General features: G+C 48.8%; 2 protein-coding genes across 2 annotated transcripts in view; both read left to right on the plus strand.

Moving 5' to 3' along the window:
- The first annotated feature begins 18,166 nt into the window (after window positions 1-18,166).
- The window catches only part of LOC147118283 (uncharacterized), a 237,436-nt gene continuing 236,192 nt past the window's right edge, over window positions 18,167-19,410 (plus strand). The window contains exon 1 of the mRNA XM_085984353.1: window positions 18,167-18,252. The gene's annotated coding sequence lies outside the window, so the exon portion shown is untranslated. The remainder of the gene's footprint in view (window positions 18,253-19,410) is intronic.
- The window catches only part of LOC147118284 (uncharacterized), a 113,753-nt gene continuing 112,691 nt past the window's right edge, over window positions 18,349-19,410 (plus strand). The window contains exon 1 of the mRNA XM_085983881.1: window positions 18,349-18,363. Coding sequence (XP_085840007.1) covers window positions 18,349-18,363 — 15 coding nt within the window. The remainder of the gene's footprint in view (window positions 18,364-19,410) is intronic.

Below are 19,410 nucleotides of genomic sequence, written 5' to 3' on the forward strand. Positions count from 1 at the left end.
GAAATCTGGTGCTGTCTGCGTGTGCACCACCTCCTCCCAATTTCCTGCCAAGCGATCCCTGCGGGCACCACTCCACTCAAGGAGTGGCTCCTAGAATCAGACAACAGAGAAGGAGGCCATTCAGCCCATCGTGCCTGTGCCGGCTCTTTGAAAGAGCTCTCCATTTAGTCCCACTCCCCCTGCTCTTTCCCCATAGCCCTGAAAATGTTTCCCCTTCAAGTATTTATCCAATTCCCCAGTGAACGTTATTATTGACTCTGCTTCCACCGCCCTTTCAGGCAGCGCATTCCAGATCACAACAACTCGCTGCGTCAATAAAATTCTCCTCACCTCGCCTCTGGTTCTTTTGTCAATGACCTTATATCTGTGTCCTCTGGTAACCGACCCTCCTGCCACTGGAAACAGTTTCTCCTTATAAGCTACAGCTAACGAAAGCCCTGGTTAGACCCCAGAGAGTGATAGGGTCATAACGGCACAGAAGGAGGCCATTCGGCCCATCCAGTCCGTGCCGGCTCTCTGTAGAGCAATCCAGTCAGTCCCATTCCCCCGCTCTATCCCCGTAGCCCTGCAAGTTTATTTCCCTCAAGTGCCTATCCAGTCTCCCCTTGGAAACATTGAGTGTCTCCGCTTCCACCACTTCCGTCGGCAGCGAGTTCCAGGTCATCACCACTCGCTGCGTAAAAAAGTTTTTCCTCACATCCAACCTGCATCTCTTGCCCAAAACCTTAAATCTGTGTCCCCTAGTCCTTGTACCATCAACTAGTGGGAGCAGCCTTTCCTCGTCTAGCCTATCCAAACCTGTCATAATCTTGTACACCTCTATCAGCCCTCAACCTCCTTTGCTCTCATAAAAACAAATCCAGCTTCTCCAACCTGTCCTTGTAGCTAAGATCCCCCATCCCCAGAACCATTCTGGTAAATCTCCTCTGCACCCTCTCAAGGGCCTTCACATCCTTCCTAAAGTGTGGTGACCAGAACTGGACGCAATACTCCAGTTGTGGCCTAACCAGCACTTTATAAAGGTTCAGCATAACTTCTCCACTTTTGTACTCAATACCTCTATTTATGAAGCCCAAGATCCCATATGCTTTGTTAACCACTCTCTCAATATGTCCCGCCACCTTCAGGGACCTATGCACATTAACTCCCAGGAACTCCCTGGAGCACTGTGTACAGTTCTGGGCACCGCACATCAGAAAGGATATATTGGCCTTGGAAGGAGTGCAGCGCAGATTCACCAGAATGTTACCCGGGCTCCAAGGGTTAGATTATGAGGGAGAGATTACATAAACTAGGCTTGTGTTCCCTGGAATCTAGAAGGTTAAGGAGTGATTGAGGATTTTACGATTTTGAAAGGAATTGGTAGAGTAGATAGAGAGAAACTTTTTCCGCCGGTGGGGGAGTCGAGGACAAGGGGACATCACCTTAAAATCAGAGCCAGGCCATTCAGGAGAGAAGTTGGGAAACACTTCTTCACACAAAGGGTGGTAGAAGTGTGGAACCCTCTCCCACAGGAAGCAGTCGATGCCAGCTCAATTAATCATTTTAAATCCCAGAGCGATAGATTTTTGCTAGACAAGGGAGCAAAGGGATATGGAGCCAAGGCAGGTGGGTGGAGTTAAGACACAGATCGGCCATGATCTCACTGAATGACGGAACAGGCTGGAGGGGCTGAACGGCCTCCTCCTGTTCCCATGCTCCTATTTACTCTATCAAAACCCTTCCTGTTTTGAACACCTCTGTTAAATCTCCGCTGCACCTTCTCTGCTCCAAGGAGAACAATCCCAGCTTCTCCAGTCTCTCCACATAACTGAAATCCTCTGTGTATTTGTCATGGTGCAGCAGGCTATAGCAAACAGCTTTCTTAAGATCATAAGAAATAGGAGCAGGAGCAGGCCATTCGGCCCTTCGAGCCTGCTCCGCCATTCAATAAGATCATGGCTGATCTTCTACCTCATCTCCACCTTCCCGCCCGATCCCCATATCCCTCGATTCCCCATGAGTCCAAAAATCTATCGATCTCAGCCTTGATTATACTCAATGACTGAGCCTCCACAGCCCTCTGGGGCAGAGAATTCCAAAGATTCACAACCCTCTGAGTGAAGAAATTTCTCCTCATCTCAGTCCAAAATGGCCAACCCCTTATTCTGAGACTGTGACCCCTGGTTCTAGACTCCCCAGCCAGGGGAAACAGTCTCCCAGCATCTACCCTGTCGAGCCCTGTAAGAATTGTAGATGTTTCAATGACATCACCTCTCATTCTTCAAAATTCCTGGGAATATAGGCCCAGTCTCCTTAATCTCTCCTCATAGGACAATCCCCCCATCCCAGGAATCAGTCTGGTGAACCTTCGTTGCACTCCCTCTAAGGCAAGTATATCCTTCCTTAGGTAAGGAGACCAAAATTGTACACAATACTCCAGGTGTGGTCTCACCAGGGCCCTGTATAATTGCGGTAAGACTTCTTTACTCCTGTACTCAAATCCTCTTGTAATGAAGGCCAGCATACCATTTGCCTTCTTAACCTCCTTTCACGACCACCGGACGTCCCAAAGTGCTTTACAGCCAATGAAGTACTTTTGAAGTGTAGTCACTGTTGTAATGTGGGAAATGCGGCAGCCAATTTGCGCACAGCAAGCTCCCACAAACAGCAATGTGATAATGACCAGATAATCTGTTTTTTCATCATGTTGATTGAGGGATAAATATTGGGCTCAAAACACCGGGAATAACTTCTTCGAAATAGCACCACGGGATCTTTTACATCCACCTGAGGGGGCAGACGGGGGCCTCGGTTTAATGTCTCATCCGTAGGACGGCACCTCCGACACTGCAGCGCTCCTTCATTACTGCCCCTCCAACAATGCGGCTCTCCCGTAGCACTGCCCCTCCGATGGCGCGGCGCTCCTAGCATTGCCCCTCTGACAGTGCGGCACTCCATCAGTACTGCCCCTCTGACAGTGCGGTGCTCCCTCAGTACTGCCCCTCTGACAGTGCGGTGCTCCCTCAGTACTGCCCCTCCGACAGTGCGGCGCTCCCTCAGTACTGCCCCTCTGACAGTGCGGTGCTCCCTCAGTACTGCCCCTCCGACAGTGCGGCGCTCCCTCAGCACCGCCCCTCCGATAGTGCGGCGCTCCCTCAGTACCGCCCCTCCGACAGTGCGGTGCTCCCTCAGTATTGCCCCTCTGACAGTGCGGTGCTCCCTCAGTACTGCCCTTCTGACAGTGCGGAGCTCCCTCAGCACTGCCCCTCCGACAGTGCTGCGCTCCCTCAGTATTCCCCCTCCGACAGTGCGGTGCTCCCTCAGTACTGCCCCTCCGACAGTGCGGCAGTCCCTCAGCACTGCCCCTCGGACAGTGCGGCGCTTCCTCAGTACTGCCCCTCCGACAGTGCGGTGCTCCCTCAGTACTGCCCCTCCGACAGTGCGGCGCTCCCTCAGCACTGTCCCTCCGACAGTGCGGCGCTCCCTCAGCACTGTCCCTCCGACAGTGCGGCGCTCCCTCAGTACTGCCCCTCTGACAGTGCGGTGCTCCCTCAGTACTGCCCCTCCGACAGTGCGGCGCTCCCTCAGTACTGCCCCTCTGACAGTGCGGTGCTCCCTCAGTACTGCTCCTCTGACAGTGCGGCGCTCCCTCAGCACCACCCCTCCGATAGTGCAGCGCGCCCTCAGTACCGCTCCTCCGACAGTGCGGTGCGCCCTCAGTATTGCCCCTCCGACAGTGCGGTGCTCCCTCAGTACTGCCCCTCTGACAGTGCGGTGCTCCCTCAGTATTGCCCCTCTGACAGTGCGGTGCTTCCTCAGTATTCCCCCTCCGACAGTGCGGTGCTCCCTCAGTACTGCCCCTCTGACAGTGCGGCAGTCCCTCAGCACTGCTCCTCCGACAGTGCGGCCCTCCCTCAGTACTGCCCCTCCGACAGTGTGGAGCTCCCTCAGTACTGCCCCTCCGACAGTGCGGAGCTCCCTCAGTACTGCCCCTCCAACAGTGTGGCCCTCCCTCAGTACTGCCCCTCCGGCAGTGCGGAGCTCTCTCAGTACTGCCCCTCCGACAGTGTGGCGCTCCCTCAGTACTGCCGCTCCGACAGTGCGGTGCTCGCTCAGTAATGCCCCTCCGACAGTGCGGCGCTCCCTCAGCACTGCCCCTCCGACAGTGCGGCGCTCCCTCAGTACCGCCCCTTCGACAGTGTGGCGCTCCCTCAGTACTGCCGCTCCGACAGTGCGGTGCTCCCTCAGTACTGCCGCTCCGACAGTGCGGCGCTCCCTCAGCACTGCCCCTCCGACAGTGCGGCGCTCCCTCAGTACCGCCCCTCCGACAGTGTGGCGCTCCCTCAGTACCGCCCCTCCGACAGTGCAGTGCTCCCTCAGCACCACACTGGAGTGTCAGCCTCGCTTTATATGCTCAAGTCCCTGGAGCGGGAGTTGAACCCACAACCTTCTGACTCTGCTATCCACTGAGCCACAGCTGACTCCAGTCTTTTACACAGTTTCATCATAACTTCCTTGCTTTTTGCACTCTACGCCTCCCCTAAAGCAGGGGAGTTATGATGAATTGTTAAACAGTTTTTTTTGCAGAGTGACCAAGGCTGTCTGTAGGAAACAATTGTGCATTTGAAAGCAGCTTGTATTGTGAAGCTTGTGCCCCTTTGCCAGGCCCGCTGCCTGCGGCCCCTCTCCCAGATTCCAGCCCCAGCTCTGTGCTGACTGAGCTGCTCTCACCTGGGGACAGCGCGTCACAATCGGCCCCAGCGAAACTGAGCTGGAGAGGAGGCCCCGCCCCCTTGCCGCGCCGCCATTGGTTGGAGGACCAGGCTGCCCAGTTCAGTCCTCCCAGCTCAGCCAGCTTCCTATTGGTCAGAGCTCCCGTCAGTCACAGGCCTGGGTCGGGCCTCCATCCACCTGAATGGGCCTCTTCCTGTGATGACGTCACAATCGGGCCCCAGCCTCAGCGCCGGGCAGGAAGGCCCCGCCCCCTAGCCGCGCCGCCATTGGTTGGAGGACCAGGCCTCCCAGTTCAGGCCTCCCACCTCAGCCCTTTTCCTATTGGTCAGCGCTCCCGTCAGTCAGAATCACATTGCTCCGGCTCACTCCGCCACCCCGCGCGGATCAATCCGCTCCGTTCGGCGTCCGCGGAGGTCCCGCCCGCCCGACTCTCAGGTTTGGTTTTTCTCGCGTTTTACTTTATAATCTCGCTCTCTGCTCCCCCCTCACCTCGATTTAAATCGATTTCCCAACACTTTACTTTACCCCGGCCGCTGATTCCGCCTCTTCTCCGGGCCTGGCGCAGGCGCACTGGCAGCCTCGTGGTGTGGTGAGGGGGCCGAATGCGCATGCGTGGCTCCGCCTCTCCACATTTAAAGGGACACCCACCCCCTCCACATTTAAAGGGACACCCACCCCCTCCACATTTAAAGGGACACCCACTCCCTCCACATTTAAAGGGACTCCCTCCCCCTCTCTCATGTGTTCTTCAGATTAAACAAAGAAGAAACATAGAAGATAGGAACAGGAGTAGGCCATTCGGCCCTCGAGCCTGCTCCGCCATTCAGTGAGATCATGGCTGATCATCCAAATTCAGTACTCTGTCCCTGCCTTCTCCCCATATCCCTTGATCCCTTTAGCCTTAAGAAATATATCTGAATCCTTCTTGAATATATTTAATGAATTGGCCTACCGCCTACGGCCTCTGTCCTAAATGGCTTACCCCTTATCCTTAGACTTAGAGATGAGGAGGAATTTCTTCACCCAGAGAGTGGTGAACCTGTGGAATTCTCTTCCACACAAGGCAGTTGAGGCCAATTCATTAAATGTATTCAAGAAGGAGTTAGATATATTTCTTAAGGCTAAAGGGATCAAGGGATATAGGGAGAAGACAGGGACAGGGTACTGAATTTGGATGATCAGCCATGATCTCATTGAATGGCGGAGCGGGCTCGAGGGGCCGAATGGCCTACTCCTGCTCCTATCTTCAATGTTTCTATGCGACCCCTGGTTCTGGAATGCATGACCATCGGGAACATGCTTCCTGCATCTAGTCTGTGTAGTCCTGTTAGAATTTTATACATTTCAATGAGATCTCCTCTCATTCTTCTAAACTCCAGCGAGTATAAGCCCAGTCGAACCAATCTCTCCTCATATGTCATTCCTGCCATCCCAGGTATCAGTCTGGTGAATCTTCACCGCACTCCCTCCATGACATAGAAACATAGAAGATAGGAGCAGGAGTAGGCCATTCGGCCCCTCGAGCCTGCTCTGCCATTCAATGAGATCATGGCTGATCATCCAAATTCAGTACCCTGTTCCTGCCTTCTCTCCATATCCCATGATCCCTTTAGCCTTAAGAAATATATCCAACTCCTTCTTGAATATATTTAATGAATTGGCCTCAACTGCCTTCTTTGGTAGAGAATTCCACAGGTTCACCACTCTCTGGGTGAAGAAATTCTTCCTCATCTCTGTCCTAAATGGCTTACCCCTTATCTTTAGACTGTGACCCCTGGTTCTGGACTCCCCGACCATCGGGAACATCCTTCCAGCATCTAGTCTGTCTAGTCCTGTTAGAATTTTATAAGTTTCGATGAGATCCCCTCTCATTCTTCTAAACTCCAGTGAGTACAAGACCAATCGACCCAATCTCTCCTCATACGTCATTCCTGCCATCCCAGATATCAGCCTGGTGAATCTTCGCTGCACTCCCTCCATGGCAAGAACATCCTTCCTCAGATAAGGCGACCAAAACTGCACACAATACTCCAGATGTGGTCTCACCAAGGCCCTGTACAACTGCAGCAAGACATCCTTGTTCCTGTACTCAAACCCTCTCGCTACAAAGGCCAACATACCATTTGCCTTCTTAACCGCCTGCTGCACCTGCATGCTTACCTTCAGCGACAGGTGCACAAGGACACCCAGGTCTCGTTGCACTTCCCCTTTTCCCAATCTATTGCCATTCAGATAATAATCTGCCTTCCTGTTTTTGACACCAAAGTGGATAACCTCGCATTTATCCACGTTATATTGCATCTGCCATGCTTCTGCCCAATCACCCAACCTGTCCAAATCATACTGGAGTTTCTCGGTATCCTCCTCACAGCACACACGCCCACCCAGCTTTGTGTCGTCTGCAAACTTGGAGATATTACATCTAGTTCCCTCGTCCAGATCATTAATATATATTGTGAATAGCTGGGGTCCAAGGACCGATCCCTGCGGTACCCCACTAGTCACTGCCTGCCACTCGGAAAAAGACCCGTTTATTCCAGCTCTTTGCTTTCTGTCAACCAGTTCTCTATCCAAGTCAATTCCTTGCCCCCAATCCCATGTGCCTTAACTTTACACGCTAATCTCTTATGCGGGACCTTATCGAAAGCCTTTTGAAAATCCAAATACACCACATCCACTGGTTCTCCCTTATCTATTTTACCAGTTACATCTGTGGTGTATGTAACCTGTTCCACCTTAAGAGAACTACCTTAAGAGATGTACTACTTTCTCTTGGCTGCTGTATACTGTAATACCGGTGGTGACCACACCGGTATATAAACGTTGTGTAGGGATTTGCTGGGCAGTTCAGCCCTGACCTCCGAATATTAAAGACCTGTTAAAGTTATTCTTGTGGTCTGTGTCCAGTGATTTATAATAAGCATAACTGGGACACACAGACTTAACAGTGGCGACGAGTCCGATCTTACCCTGCGGCAGTTTTACATCCAAGGCAGCTTCGTCCTCAGAACGGGCGTCGAGAAGAGGCATCCGCCCTCATCATCCTGCTGAGCACCATCGCACGGGAGGCATCGAGAACCCGGGTTAAAAAGAAAAATTCTGACCACGAAGCCCTCCATCAGCGACAGGCAGTGATCATCCCTTCTACCACGGTGGTGGGTAAGCCGATCAGCGACACGAGCAGAAAGTCGGCCGTGTTGACTGTGGAGTGGGGGAGGGAAAATGGAGGAAAAAGGGCGGAGAACTCGACCACGGCCGGTGAAAAGGGCCGGGCTGCAATCAAGGCCGAGAGGCGCAGCGACTGGGGCAGCTTAAGGCACGAGAGCCACGGAGAACTCAAACGCAGCCGGTGTAAAGGACCGGGCTGCATGCCGGGCTGAGAGGCGCAACAGCAGGGGAAGCGTGAATGCCCACGGGAACCGCGGGGGAGTAAAAGCAGCGTCGGGGAATTGAGAACCGCTGGGGAGGCGAGAACGGCAGCAGCACGGCAATCGCCATTGCAGCCAGCGGGGGAAGAAGGCAAACGCGGGAATCCGCCATTGTAGTCAGCGAGGGAAGAAGACGAGCGCAGGAAAGACCGCCAAGCGCGGGAAGCCGCCATTTTAGTAGGCGGGGGAAGAAGACAAGCGCGGGAAGCCGCCATTTTGAGAAAAAGAAAAATTTAAAAACTTGCAAGGATGCCTAAACATGGGAACATTAATACCTTTGATAGCGATATCGAAGATTGGACCACGTATGTAGAACGCATGGAAGTTTATTGTAAAGCAAATAAGGTACCAGATGATGAGAAAGCACTAACCTTATTAAGCTCAATGGGTGCGAAGACATACGGGCTATTGAAGCACCTTCTATCACCAGATAAACCGGCGGATCAGACTTTCACGAATATTGTTATTGTCCTGAAAAATCATTTAAACCCCACGCCGCTGATGATAGCGGAACAATTTAAATTTTACAGAAGAACGCAGCTGAAAGACGAAAGCAACGCTGAATTTTTAATTGAACTGCGTAAGCTATCAAAGTACTGTCAGTTTGGAACAGGACTAGCAGATGCGCTGAGAGATAAATTTGTGTGTGGATTGTTAAAAGAAGGAACACAAAAGCGACTGCTTGAGGAGAATGATCTTACCCTTGATAAAGCTGTCACTATTGCAGCATCGCACGAAGCCGCAGCGAGAGGCACTGCGGAAATGCAGCTACGGTCACCGGAACTCAGCACCAATCAAATGGTCTTGGGTACAGTAAAATGTTATCGTTGTGGAAAGACAACGCACGATCAGAACCAGTGCTGGTTCAAAAATCAGGAATGCAGAAAATGTGGCAGGCTTGGTCACATAGCTAAAGTATGCCGGTCAGGAAAGAAGACCAGCAACAAAAAGTCACCGCAGGAAAAGTACAGAAAGGTACACAAGGTGACAGAGAACAGTTCAAGCGAACAGAAGTCAAATTCAGACTCCAGCAGTAATGAACTGGGTAGTCTAAGAGTACACAATGTTGGTAATGAAGCAGACGTCCAAACAATCTGGGTCACACTTCAGATAGCAGGAGTCCAAGTGAAGATGGAATTGGACACTGGATCAGCATTGACGGTCATGAATAAGCAAGATTACAAAAGGTTATTCCCACATATTCCCCTACGGGATACGGAGATTTTATTGAAAACATACACGGGGCAAAGAGTATACCCCATCGGGAAGATAGAGGTAAAGGTGGTCCACAAGGGCAAAGAAAGCCGAGGAATGGACTTATATGTGCTACCTGAGGGAGGTCCACCACTACTGGGACGGGAGTGGGTTAGGAAAATAAATATGGACTGGCATTCCTTAAAAGCACTAACAGTAGATTCTGGTAAAAAAGATGTCAAACCTAAACGATTGTCCAGAATATTGGACGATGCTAAAGAGGTGTTCCAACAGGGACTGGGAACACTGAGAGGAATTACGGCAAACATCAAGGTTGAAGAACATGCAAACCCGAAATTTTTCAAAGCCAGACCGGTACCTTATGCGATACGACCTGCTGTGGAAGCTGAGCTGGAAGGGCTAGAACATTCAGGAGTACTGTCTAATGTAGACTGGAGTGAGTGGGCCACACCCATTGTCCCCGTCATGAAGCGTTCATCGAGCAACAAGCCGGGGGAACCGGGGAAGGTTCGCATCTGTGGAGATTTCAAGATCACTGTTAATCCGGTGCTTCACATGGTGCAGTATCCGCTTCCGCGGATTGAGGATATCTTCGCTTCGTTGTCTGGCGGGAAACACTTCACCAAGATAGACCTGGCGCAGGCGTACTTACAGATGGAAGTTGAGGAAGAGTCACGCCAGTATCTCACGATCAACATGCATAGAGGCTTGTACCGGTATGATAGACTGGTTTTTGGAGTGGCATCGGCTCCAGCAATTTGGCAGAGGGCCATGGAGCAGGTATTACAGGGAATTCCAGGCACACAATGTTACCTGGACGATATTCTGATTACAGGAGATGATGACGAGGAACACCTTGCAAATTTGGAACTGGTGTTCACCAGATTGAAAGAATATGGACTTCGAGTTAATCGCCAGAAATGTGAGTTCTTTCAGAAGCGGATCTCGTACTGTGGTCATGTCATTGACCAGGAGGGGCTTCATAAGTCTCCTGACAAGATCGAAGCTGTTGTGAAAGCTCCTGCTCCAGATAATGTATCCCAGTTGAGGTCGTTCCTAGGGTTGATTAACTATTACCATAAGTTTCTGCCAAATTTATCCATGGTGCTGCACCCGCTGAACGCTCTTTTGCAGAAGGGAGTACCATGGAAGTGGAGCGAGGACTGTAAGAGGGCCTTTCGCAAAAGCAAGGCATTGATCACCTCAGAGGAAGTGTTGGCTCACTTCAACCCAACGCTGCCTATTCGTTTGGCTTGTGATGCTTCTCCATATGGTATTGGGGCAGTACTCTCACACAAGTTGCCAAATGGCCTGGAGAGGCCAGTTGCGTTCGCATCCAGATCATTGACCTCCGCTGAGCGCAACTATGCTCAGATAGATAGGGAGGCTCTCAGCCTTGTGTGGGGAGTAAAGAAGTTTAATCATTACCTGCAGGGCCAAAAGTTTACGCTTCTGACAGACCACCAGCCGTTGGTATTCATTTTTAACCCTAAGATGGGTGTTTCGGTGATGACAACACAGAGACTCCAGAGATGGTCCCTTTTCCTAGGGGCACATCAATATCAGATCGAATTCAAAGGTACAAAGCAGCATGGTAATGCTGATGGGCTGTCGCGCCTGCCACTACCTACAGAGGAGGAGGCACCGACGGTTGACCCTGTTGAGTTATTTCACTCGACCATCATCGAATGTTTACCAGTCACCAATGCAAGTATTGAAAGAGAAACCAGGAACGACCCGACACTGACCCGGGTCTACGAAGTGACAGTGAAGGGATGGCCAGCACATGGTGATCCACTGTTACCGGCATTCTCAGCGAGACGAGAACAGCTGTCCGTCTGTCAAGGAACATTGATGTGTGGAACAAGGGTGATTATTCCTCCTAAGTTAAGAGAGAGAGTTCTAAAGGAACTGCATGAAGGTCATCTGGGGGGAGTCAAGATGAAAAGCCTTGCTAGGGCTTATGTGTGGTGGCCAGGTATCGACCAACAGATAGAGGATCTGACGAAAAGCTGCTCAGGGTGCCAAAAAGTGCAAAATGCACCTCCGATTGCACCGCTGCATCCATGGGAATGGCCTTCAACCCCATGGCAACGTGTACATATTGACTTTGCTGGTCCATTCATGGACTCCATGTTTTTAATTGCGGTGGACGCACATTCTAAATGGCCAGAAGTGATTAAGATGACTACCACTACCTCGGAAAAGACGATCGCGGTGCTAAGAACGATATTTGCAAGAAATGGATTGCCAGAACAAATATGTTCAGACAACGGACTGCAGTTCGTGTCAGAAGAATTCCAGAAATTCCTGAAGAAGAATGGGGTGAAACATTATACCTCTGCCCCATATCATCCGGCTACAAACGGGTTGGCCGAGAGATTTGTACAAACGTTCAAAAAAGCAATAAAGGTCTTGAGCGAAGATCAGATTCCACTACAACACAAGGTGGACAAATTCCTACTGGCATATCGAAACGCCACTCATGCAGTGACAAACCAAAGTCCTGCCATGATGTTCTATAACAGGAGGTTGCGGTCCAGGTTGGACTTGTTAAAACCAAATGTGCGGAGGGAAGTTGAAAACAAACAGTTCCAGCATATAAATAACAAGACCACTCGGAGTTTCGAAATAGGACAACCAGTGTTAGCCCGGGACTATAAAAATGAGAAATGGCAATCTGGAACAATTCGGGCCAGACAAGGACCCCTGATGTACACGGTAGATATTGGTGAAAATGTAATACGGCGTCATGCTGACCAACTGGTAGAATCAAGAACAAGGGTCGAACCCAGGGTTACGGCAGAGACAACCGTGGAAGAAGTTAGTGAACCTGAAGCATCTACCTCAGAAGTGAATGTACCTGAGGATGATGTCCAATCCATAAGAGATCAACTAGATGAGTCACCCCAGCAACGAGAATCAGAGACCCCTGAAAGGCGTTATCCAACTCGAATCAGGAGGCCTCCTCAGAGACTGAATCTTTGAACTGTTTTGCATGAAGTTGTATATATATATATCTATATGTTATTATGTTATGTTAAATGGGGATATAACTGTTAAGCTAAAAAGGGAGGATTGTGGTGTATGTAACCTGTTCCACCTTAAGAGAACTACCTTAAGAGATGTACTACTTTCTCTTGGCTGCTGTATACTGTAATACCGGTGGTGACCACACCGGTATATAAACGTTGTGTAGGGATTTGCTGGGCAGTTCAGCCCTGACCTCCGAATAGTAAAGACCTGTTAAAGTTATTCTTGTGGTCTGTGTCCAGTGATTTATAATATAAGCATAACTGGGACACACAGACTTAACAACATCCTCATAAAATTCCAGTAGATTAGTCAAGCACAATTTACCTTTTATAAATCCATGTTGACTTTGTCCAATCCGGTCACTTTATTCCAAGTGCTCTGCTGTTACATCCTTTATAATGGACTCTAGCATTTTCCCCACTACCGATGTCAGGCTTATCGGTCTGTAATTCCCCGTTTTCTATCTACCACCCTTTTTGAACAGTGGGGTAACATTAGCTACCCGCCAATCCATGGGTACTGCTCCTAGTGCAGGAAGGGATAAACTCAGTCGTCCATCCTGCTTGGACACCAGCGAGTTCACACCGGACAGTCGCCGTTCGCTGAGCGTCCAACCTATTTAGAGAGCTGCGAGTTCCCACTGAGACTCTGTAAAATGTTCTGATCGTGGGAAGAGATTTAAAAGTGCTGTCGCACTGAGGTGAAGCCATTCAGCAGGGGTTCAGGAGGAGGTCATCAGACAGGTCCAAACAATCCCATTTCCTGAGTGTGACATCGAGTGTACAGCACAGAAAGAGGCCATTCGGCCCCACTGGTCCATGCTGGCGTTTATGCTCCACACGAGCCTCCTCCCGCCCTACTTCATCTAACCCGAGCAGCATATCCTTCTCACAATAACCAAGCTTATGTGTAAGAACAGGCCACTTAAACCGGTCAGTTGGAACAGACTCGAGAAGATTGCGCGCGAATCCACTGTACTTCTATTCTCCAGATTGAGGGAATTATATACGACATATTGACTGGGCAAATCAAATTACACCTAATGGTGTGGAGGACAAATTCTTGGAATGCATGCGAGATGGTTTCCTGGATCAGTATGTGGAGGAACCAACCAGGGAACAGGCTATTCTGGATCTGGTACTGTGTAATGAGAAAGGGCTAATCAATAATCTTGTGGTAAAGTGACCTTTAGGGACAAGTGACCATAATATGATTGAATTTTACATTAAGTTTGAGAGTGATGTCGTCGAATCTGAAACTAAGGTCTTCAATCTAAACAGAGGAAACTACAAGGGTATGAGGGACAAGCTGGCCATGGTAGATTGGGAGACTACACTAAAAGGTATGAAGGTGGACATACAATGGCTAACGTTCAAGGAAATAATGCATAAATTGCAACAAACATATATTCCTCTAGGGCATAAAAACCCAAAAGGAAAAGTGATCCAACCATGGCTAACAAAAGAAATGAAATCTAGTATTAAGCCAGAAAAAGCAGTCAGCCTGAGGATTGGGATATTTTTAGAAATCAGCAAAGGGGGACCAAGAAATTGATAAAGAAAGGGAAAATGGATTATGAGCACAAACTAGCGAAAAATATAAAAACGGATTGTAAAAGCTTCTATAGGTATGTGAACAGGAAAAGACTGGCGAAGGTAAATGTAGGTCCTTTACAGTCAGAGACGGGAGAATTTATAATGGGGAATGAGGAAATGGTAGAGAAATTAAATAAATACTTTGTTTCTGTCTTTATGGAGGAAGACACAAAAAACCTCCCAGAAATACGAGAAAACCAAGGGTGTGGCGAGAATGAGGAACTTAAAGAAATTATTATTAGTAAAAAAACAGTACGAGCAAAATTAATGGGACTAAAAGCTGATAAATCTCAAGGACCGGATGACCTACATCCTAGGGTTTTAAAAGAGGTGGCCATTGGGATAGTGGACGCATTGGTTGTCATCTTCCAAAATTCTATAGATTCTGGAACAGTTCCTGCAGATTGGAGATAGCAAATGTAATCCCGCTATTTAAGAAAGGAGGGAGAGAGAAAACGGGGAACTACAGACCTGTTAGCCTCACATCAGCAGTTGGGAAAATGCTGGAATCTATTATAAAGGATGCAACAACTGGGCACTTGGAAACTAATAGTAAGATTGGGCAGAGTCAACATGGATTTATGAAAGGGAAATCCTGTTTGACAAACCTATTGGAGTTCTTTGAGGATGTAACTAGTGGAGTAGACAAAGGGGAACCAGTAGATGTGGTGTATTTGGATTTTCTGAAGGCCTTCGATAAGGTCCCACATAAGAGGTTGGTGAACAAAATTAGGGCACATGGAATTGGGGGTAATATACTAGCATGGATTGAGAATTGGTTAACAGACAGAAAACAAAGAGTAGGGATAAACGGATCTTTTTCAGGATGGCAGGCTTTGACTAGTGGGGTACCGCAAGGAACGGTGCTTGGGCCCCAGCTATTCACAATCTATATCAATGATTTGGATGAGGGGACTAAATGTAACATTTCCAAATTTGCTGATGATACAAAGCTAGGTGGCAGTGGCAGTTGTGAAGAGGATGTGAAGAGGCTTCAAGGGGATCTCGACAGGCTCAGTGAGTGGGCGAGAACATGGCAGATGGAATATAATGTGGATAAATTTGAAGTTATCCACTTTGGTAGAAAAAACAGAAAGGCAGAATATTTCCTAAATGGTGAAAGATTGGGGAATGCAGATGCTCAAAGGGACCTGGGTGTCCTTGTACATGAGTCACTGAAAGTGAATGTGCAGGTGCAGCAAGCCATTAGGAAGGCAAATGGTATGCTGGCCTTCATTACAAGAGGATTTGAGTACAGGAGTAAAGAAGTCTTACTCCAATTATATAGGGCCTTGGTGAGACCACACCTGGAGTACTGTGTACAATTTTGGTCTCCTTACCTAAGGAAGGATACACTTGCCATAGAGGGAGTGCAACGAAAGTTCACGAGATTGATTCCTGGGATGGCGGGACTGTCGTATGAGAAGAGATTGAGTAAATTAGGCCTGTATTCTCTTGAATTCAGAAGAATGAAAGGGGATCTCATTGAAGCATACAAAATCATTACAGGGCTTGATAGGGTGGATGCTGGGAGAATGTTTCCCTTAGCTGGGGAGTGTAGAACCAGGGGCCACAGCCTCAGGATAAAGGGTAGGCCATTCAGGACTGAGATGAGAAGAAATTTCTCCACACAGAGGGTGGTGAATCTTTGGAATTCTCTACCCCAGAGGGTTGTGGAGGCTCAGTCATTGGGTATATTCAAAAGAGAATTCGATAGATTTCTGACTAGTAAGGGCATCAAGGGATATGGCGATAGGGCCGGTGAATGGAGTTGAGACAGAAGATCAGCCATGATGTCACTGAATGGCGGAGCAGGTTCAAAGGGCCGAATGGCCTACTCCTGCTCCTGTTTCTTATGTTCTTAAACCTTTATAAATCACTGGTTAGGCACCAGCTGGAGTATTGTGTCCAATTCTGGGAACCACACTTTAGGAAGGATGTCAAGGCCTTGGAGAGGGTGCAGAGGAGATTTACCAGGATGGTTCCAGGGATGAGGGACTTCAGTTATCTGGAAAAACTGGAGAAGCTGGGATTGTTATCCTTAGAGCAGAAGGTTAAGGAGAGATTTAATAGAGGCGTTCAAAATCATGAAGGGTTTGGATAGAGTAAATAAAGAGAAACTGTTTCCAGTGGCAGGAGGGTCGGTAACCAGAGGACACGGATTGAAGATAATCGGTAAAAGAACCAGAGGTGACAGGAGGAAACATTTTTTTACACAGCGAGTTGTTGTGATCTGGAATGCGCTGCCTGAAAGGGCAGTGGAAGCAAATTCAATAGTAACTTTCAAAAGAGAATTGGATCGATACAGTATTCCCTAGAATTTAGAAGGTTAAGGGGCGATCTGATGGAAGTTTTCAAGATATTGAGGGGAAATAGAGAGGGGCGATAGAGAGAAACTATTTCCGCTGGTTGGGGATTCTAGGGCTAGGGGGCATAGTCTAAAAATTAGAGCCAGACCATTCAGGAGTGAAGTTAGGAAACACTTCTACACACAAAGGGTGGTAGAGGTTTCGAACTCTCTTCGGCAAACGGCAATTGATGCTAGATCAATCGTTCATTTTAAATCGGAGACTGATAGATTTTTGTTAACCAAAGGTATTAAGGGATATGGGCCAAAGGCGAGTGTATGGAGTGAGGCTGCAGACCAGCCATGATCTCATTGAATGGCAGAACATGCTCAGTACCCTGTCCCTGCTTTCTCCCCATATCCCTTGATCCCTTTAGCCTTAAGAAATATATCCGACTCCTTCTTGAATATATTTAATGAATTGGCCTCAACTGCCTTCTGTGGTAGAGAATTCTACAGGTTCACCACTCTCTGGGTGAAGAAATTCCTCCGCATCTTTGTCCTAAATGGCTTACCCCTTATCCTTAGACTGTGACCCCTGGTTCTGGACTCCCCAACCATCGGGAACATCCTTCCTGCATCTAGTCTGTCTAGCCCTGTTAGAATTTTATAAGTTTCAATGAGATCCCCTCGCATTCTTCTAAACTCCAGCGAGTATAAGCCCAATCGACCCAATCTCTCCTCATACGTCATTCCTGCCATCCCAGGTATCAGTCTGGTGAATCTTCGCTGCACTCCCTCCATGGCAAGAACATCCTCGAATTTATCCACGTTATATTGCATCTGCCAGGCATCTGCCCAATCGCCCAACCTGTCCAAATCATACTGGAGTTTCTCGGCATCCTCCTCACAGCACACACGCCCACCCAGCTTTGTGTCGTCTGCAAACTTGGAGATATTACATCTAGTCCCCTCGTCTAGATCATCATTAATATATATTGTGAATAGCTGGGGTCCTAGCACCGATCCCTGCGATATCGCTCTATAATTCTTTAATAAAATAGGCTTTGCTGACTCAGCAAACCTGATTTGCTTTGCTGTTTTTTGGTTGACTAAATAAAAGTTTTTTTTTTGGCTGCATGCAGGTATTTAATTGAGTTAGTTCAGGCTTGCTGTCCGTCCTGGCCCTGGTCCCGCCCCTTCCTGCACCTCATTGGCTGACACCGCTGTCAATCGACACCACGAGGGGAAGGGAGGGTGATTGACAGGTGACGATTGATAGAAGCGCCTGCCCGCGCTGTGATTGGTGCAGGGGAAGGCAAGTGGGCGAGTCAAAGGCTGGCTGGAGCGCATGCGCAGCTCGCCTCGCACCGTTGGGAAGCTTTTCAACTTTTATTTTTGCGAAACAAATTGAAAACACTCACTAATTCCCCCAACCTCCTTCCCTCTAAAGTGCGATTATTATTATTTTTGTTTTTCCTCATTTGTGTGGGGTGTCTTTTTTTTTACCTTGCGGTGGCGTGCGCCGATCCAACCGACCCCTGGGCGTTGCGTGCTGGCGTCAGCGCGTAATCGGAGGGGAGGTTGATTGACGTGAGCCGCCCGCCAATCAGGGGCGCGGAAAACGCTGGGAGGACCGGGCGGGCTGACGGTCCTCCAACCAATGGCGGCGCGGGAGGGAGGGGGGCGGGACCTCGGTGGGCTGCAGGCCGCTTTCCTGCTTTCATTGTCTGCAGGAGCTGTTAAAGGGAAGGGGAGGAGGGGGTGGAAAAAACCCAGCTTGTGAGTGTTTATTCCTTTGCATTACCTTTATTGCAAGGCTATTCATCAACTGCATTCATTTAAAAATAAGTGAACCTTTTCTCTTTTCGACTTTTATCCAGAACAAAGAGTCCTGGTGCTGTGAACATTTTGGTTGGCAGCCACTTTTAAAGGGACAAAGACCAGCATTCTTCCTCCTCTCTCTCTCTCTCTTGTGAGTATTTGTGGTGGGTGAGAGGGTGGGGGGGTGAGTCAAAGGGGACTGCGGCCCCTTTTCAACAAAAAAAATTGCTTGGCCATTTAAAGGGGAATGGGTGACCCCCAGGTATTTAAAGCGGCAGTGCCTCTCTTTCTGTATCCTGTACGAGCAGGGAGGTTCTGCTTGAACTGTACAAAACACCAGTTAGGCCACCGGCTAGAGTGCTGCGTGCAGTTCTGCTCACCCCATTGCAGGAAAGATGTGACTGCTCGAGACGGGAGATTTACGAGGATGTTGCCAGGACTAGAGAATTTCAGCTACAAGGAAAGATTGAATACATAGAAACATAGAAGATAATCTACATCCTCGGGTACTTAAGGAAGTGGCCCTAGAAATAGTAGATGCATTGGTGGTCATCTTCCAAAATTCGATAGACTCTGGAACAGTACCCATGGATTGGCGGGTAGCTAATGTTACCCCACTGTTCAAAAAAGGTGGTAGAGAGAAAACGGGGAATTACAGACCGGTAAGCCTGACATCGGTAGTGGGGAAAATGCTAGAGTCCATTATAAAAGATGTAATAGCAGAGCACTTGGAAAAAAGTGACAGGATCGGACAAAGTCAACATGGATTTACAAAAGGTAAATTGTGCTTGACTAATCTACTGGAATTTTTTGAGGATGTAACTGGTAAAATAGATAAGGGAGAACCAGTGGATGTGGTGCATTTGGACTTTCAAAAGGCTTTCGATAAGGTCCCGCATAAGAGATTAGCGTGTAAAGTTAAGGCACATGGGATTGGGGGCAAGGTATTGACTTGGATAGAGAACTGGTTGGCAGACAAAGCAAAGAGTTGGACTAAATGGCTCTTTTTCCGAGTGGCAGGCAGTGACTAGTGGGGTACCGCAGGGATCGGTCCTTGGACCCCAGCTTTTCACAATATATATTAATGATCTAGACGAGGGAACTAGATGTAATATCTCCAAATTTGCAGACGACACAAAGCTGGGTGGGTGTGTGTGCTGTGAGGAGGATGCTGAGCAACTCCAGTATGATTTGGACAGGTTGGGTGATTGGGCAGAAGCATGGCAGATGCAATATAACGTGGATAAATGCGAGGTTATCCACTTTGGTGTCAAAAACAGGAAGGCAGATTATTATCTTAATGTAGGAA

The sequence above is a fragment of the Somniosus microcephalus genome, chromosome 4 (assembly GCF_052327205.1).
Source record: "Somniosus microcephalus isolate GS21.2 chromosome 4, FLI_Smic_1.0, whole genome shotgun sequence".
NCBI lineage: Eukaryota > Metazoa > Chordata > Chondrichthyes > Squaliformes > Somniosidae > Somniosus > Somniosus microcephalus.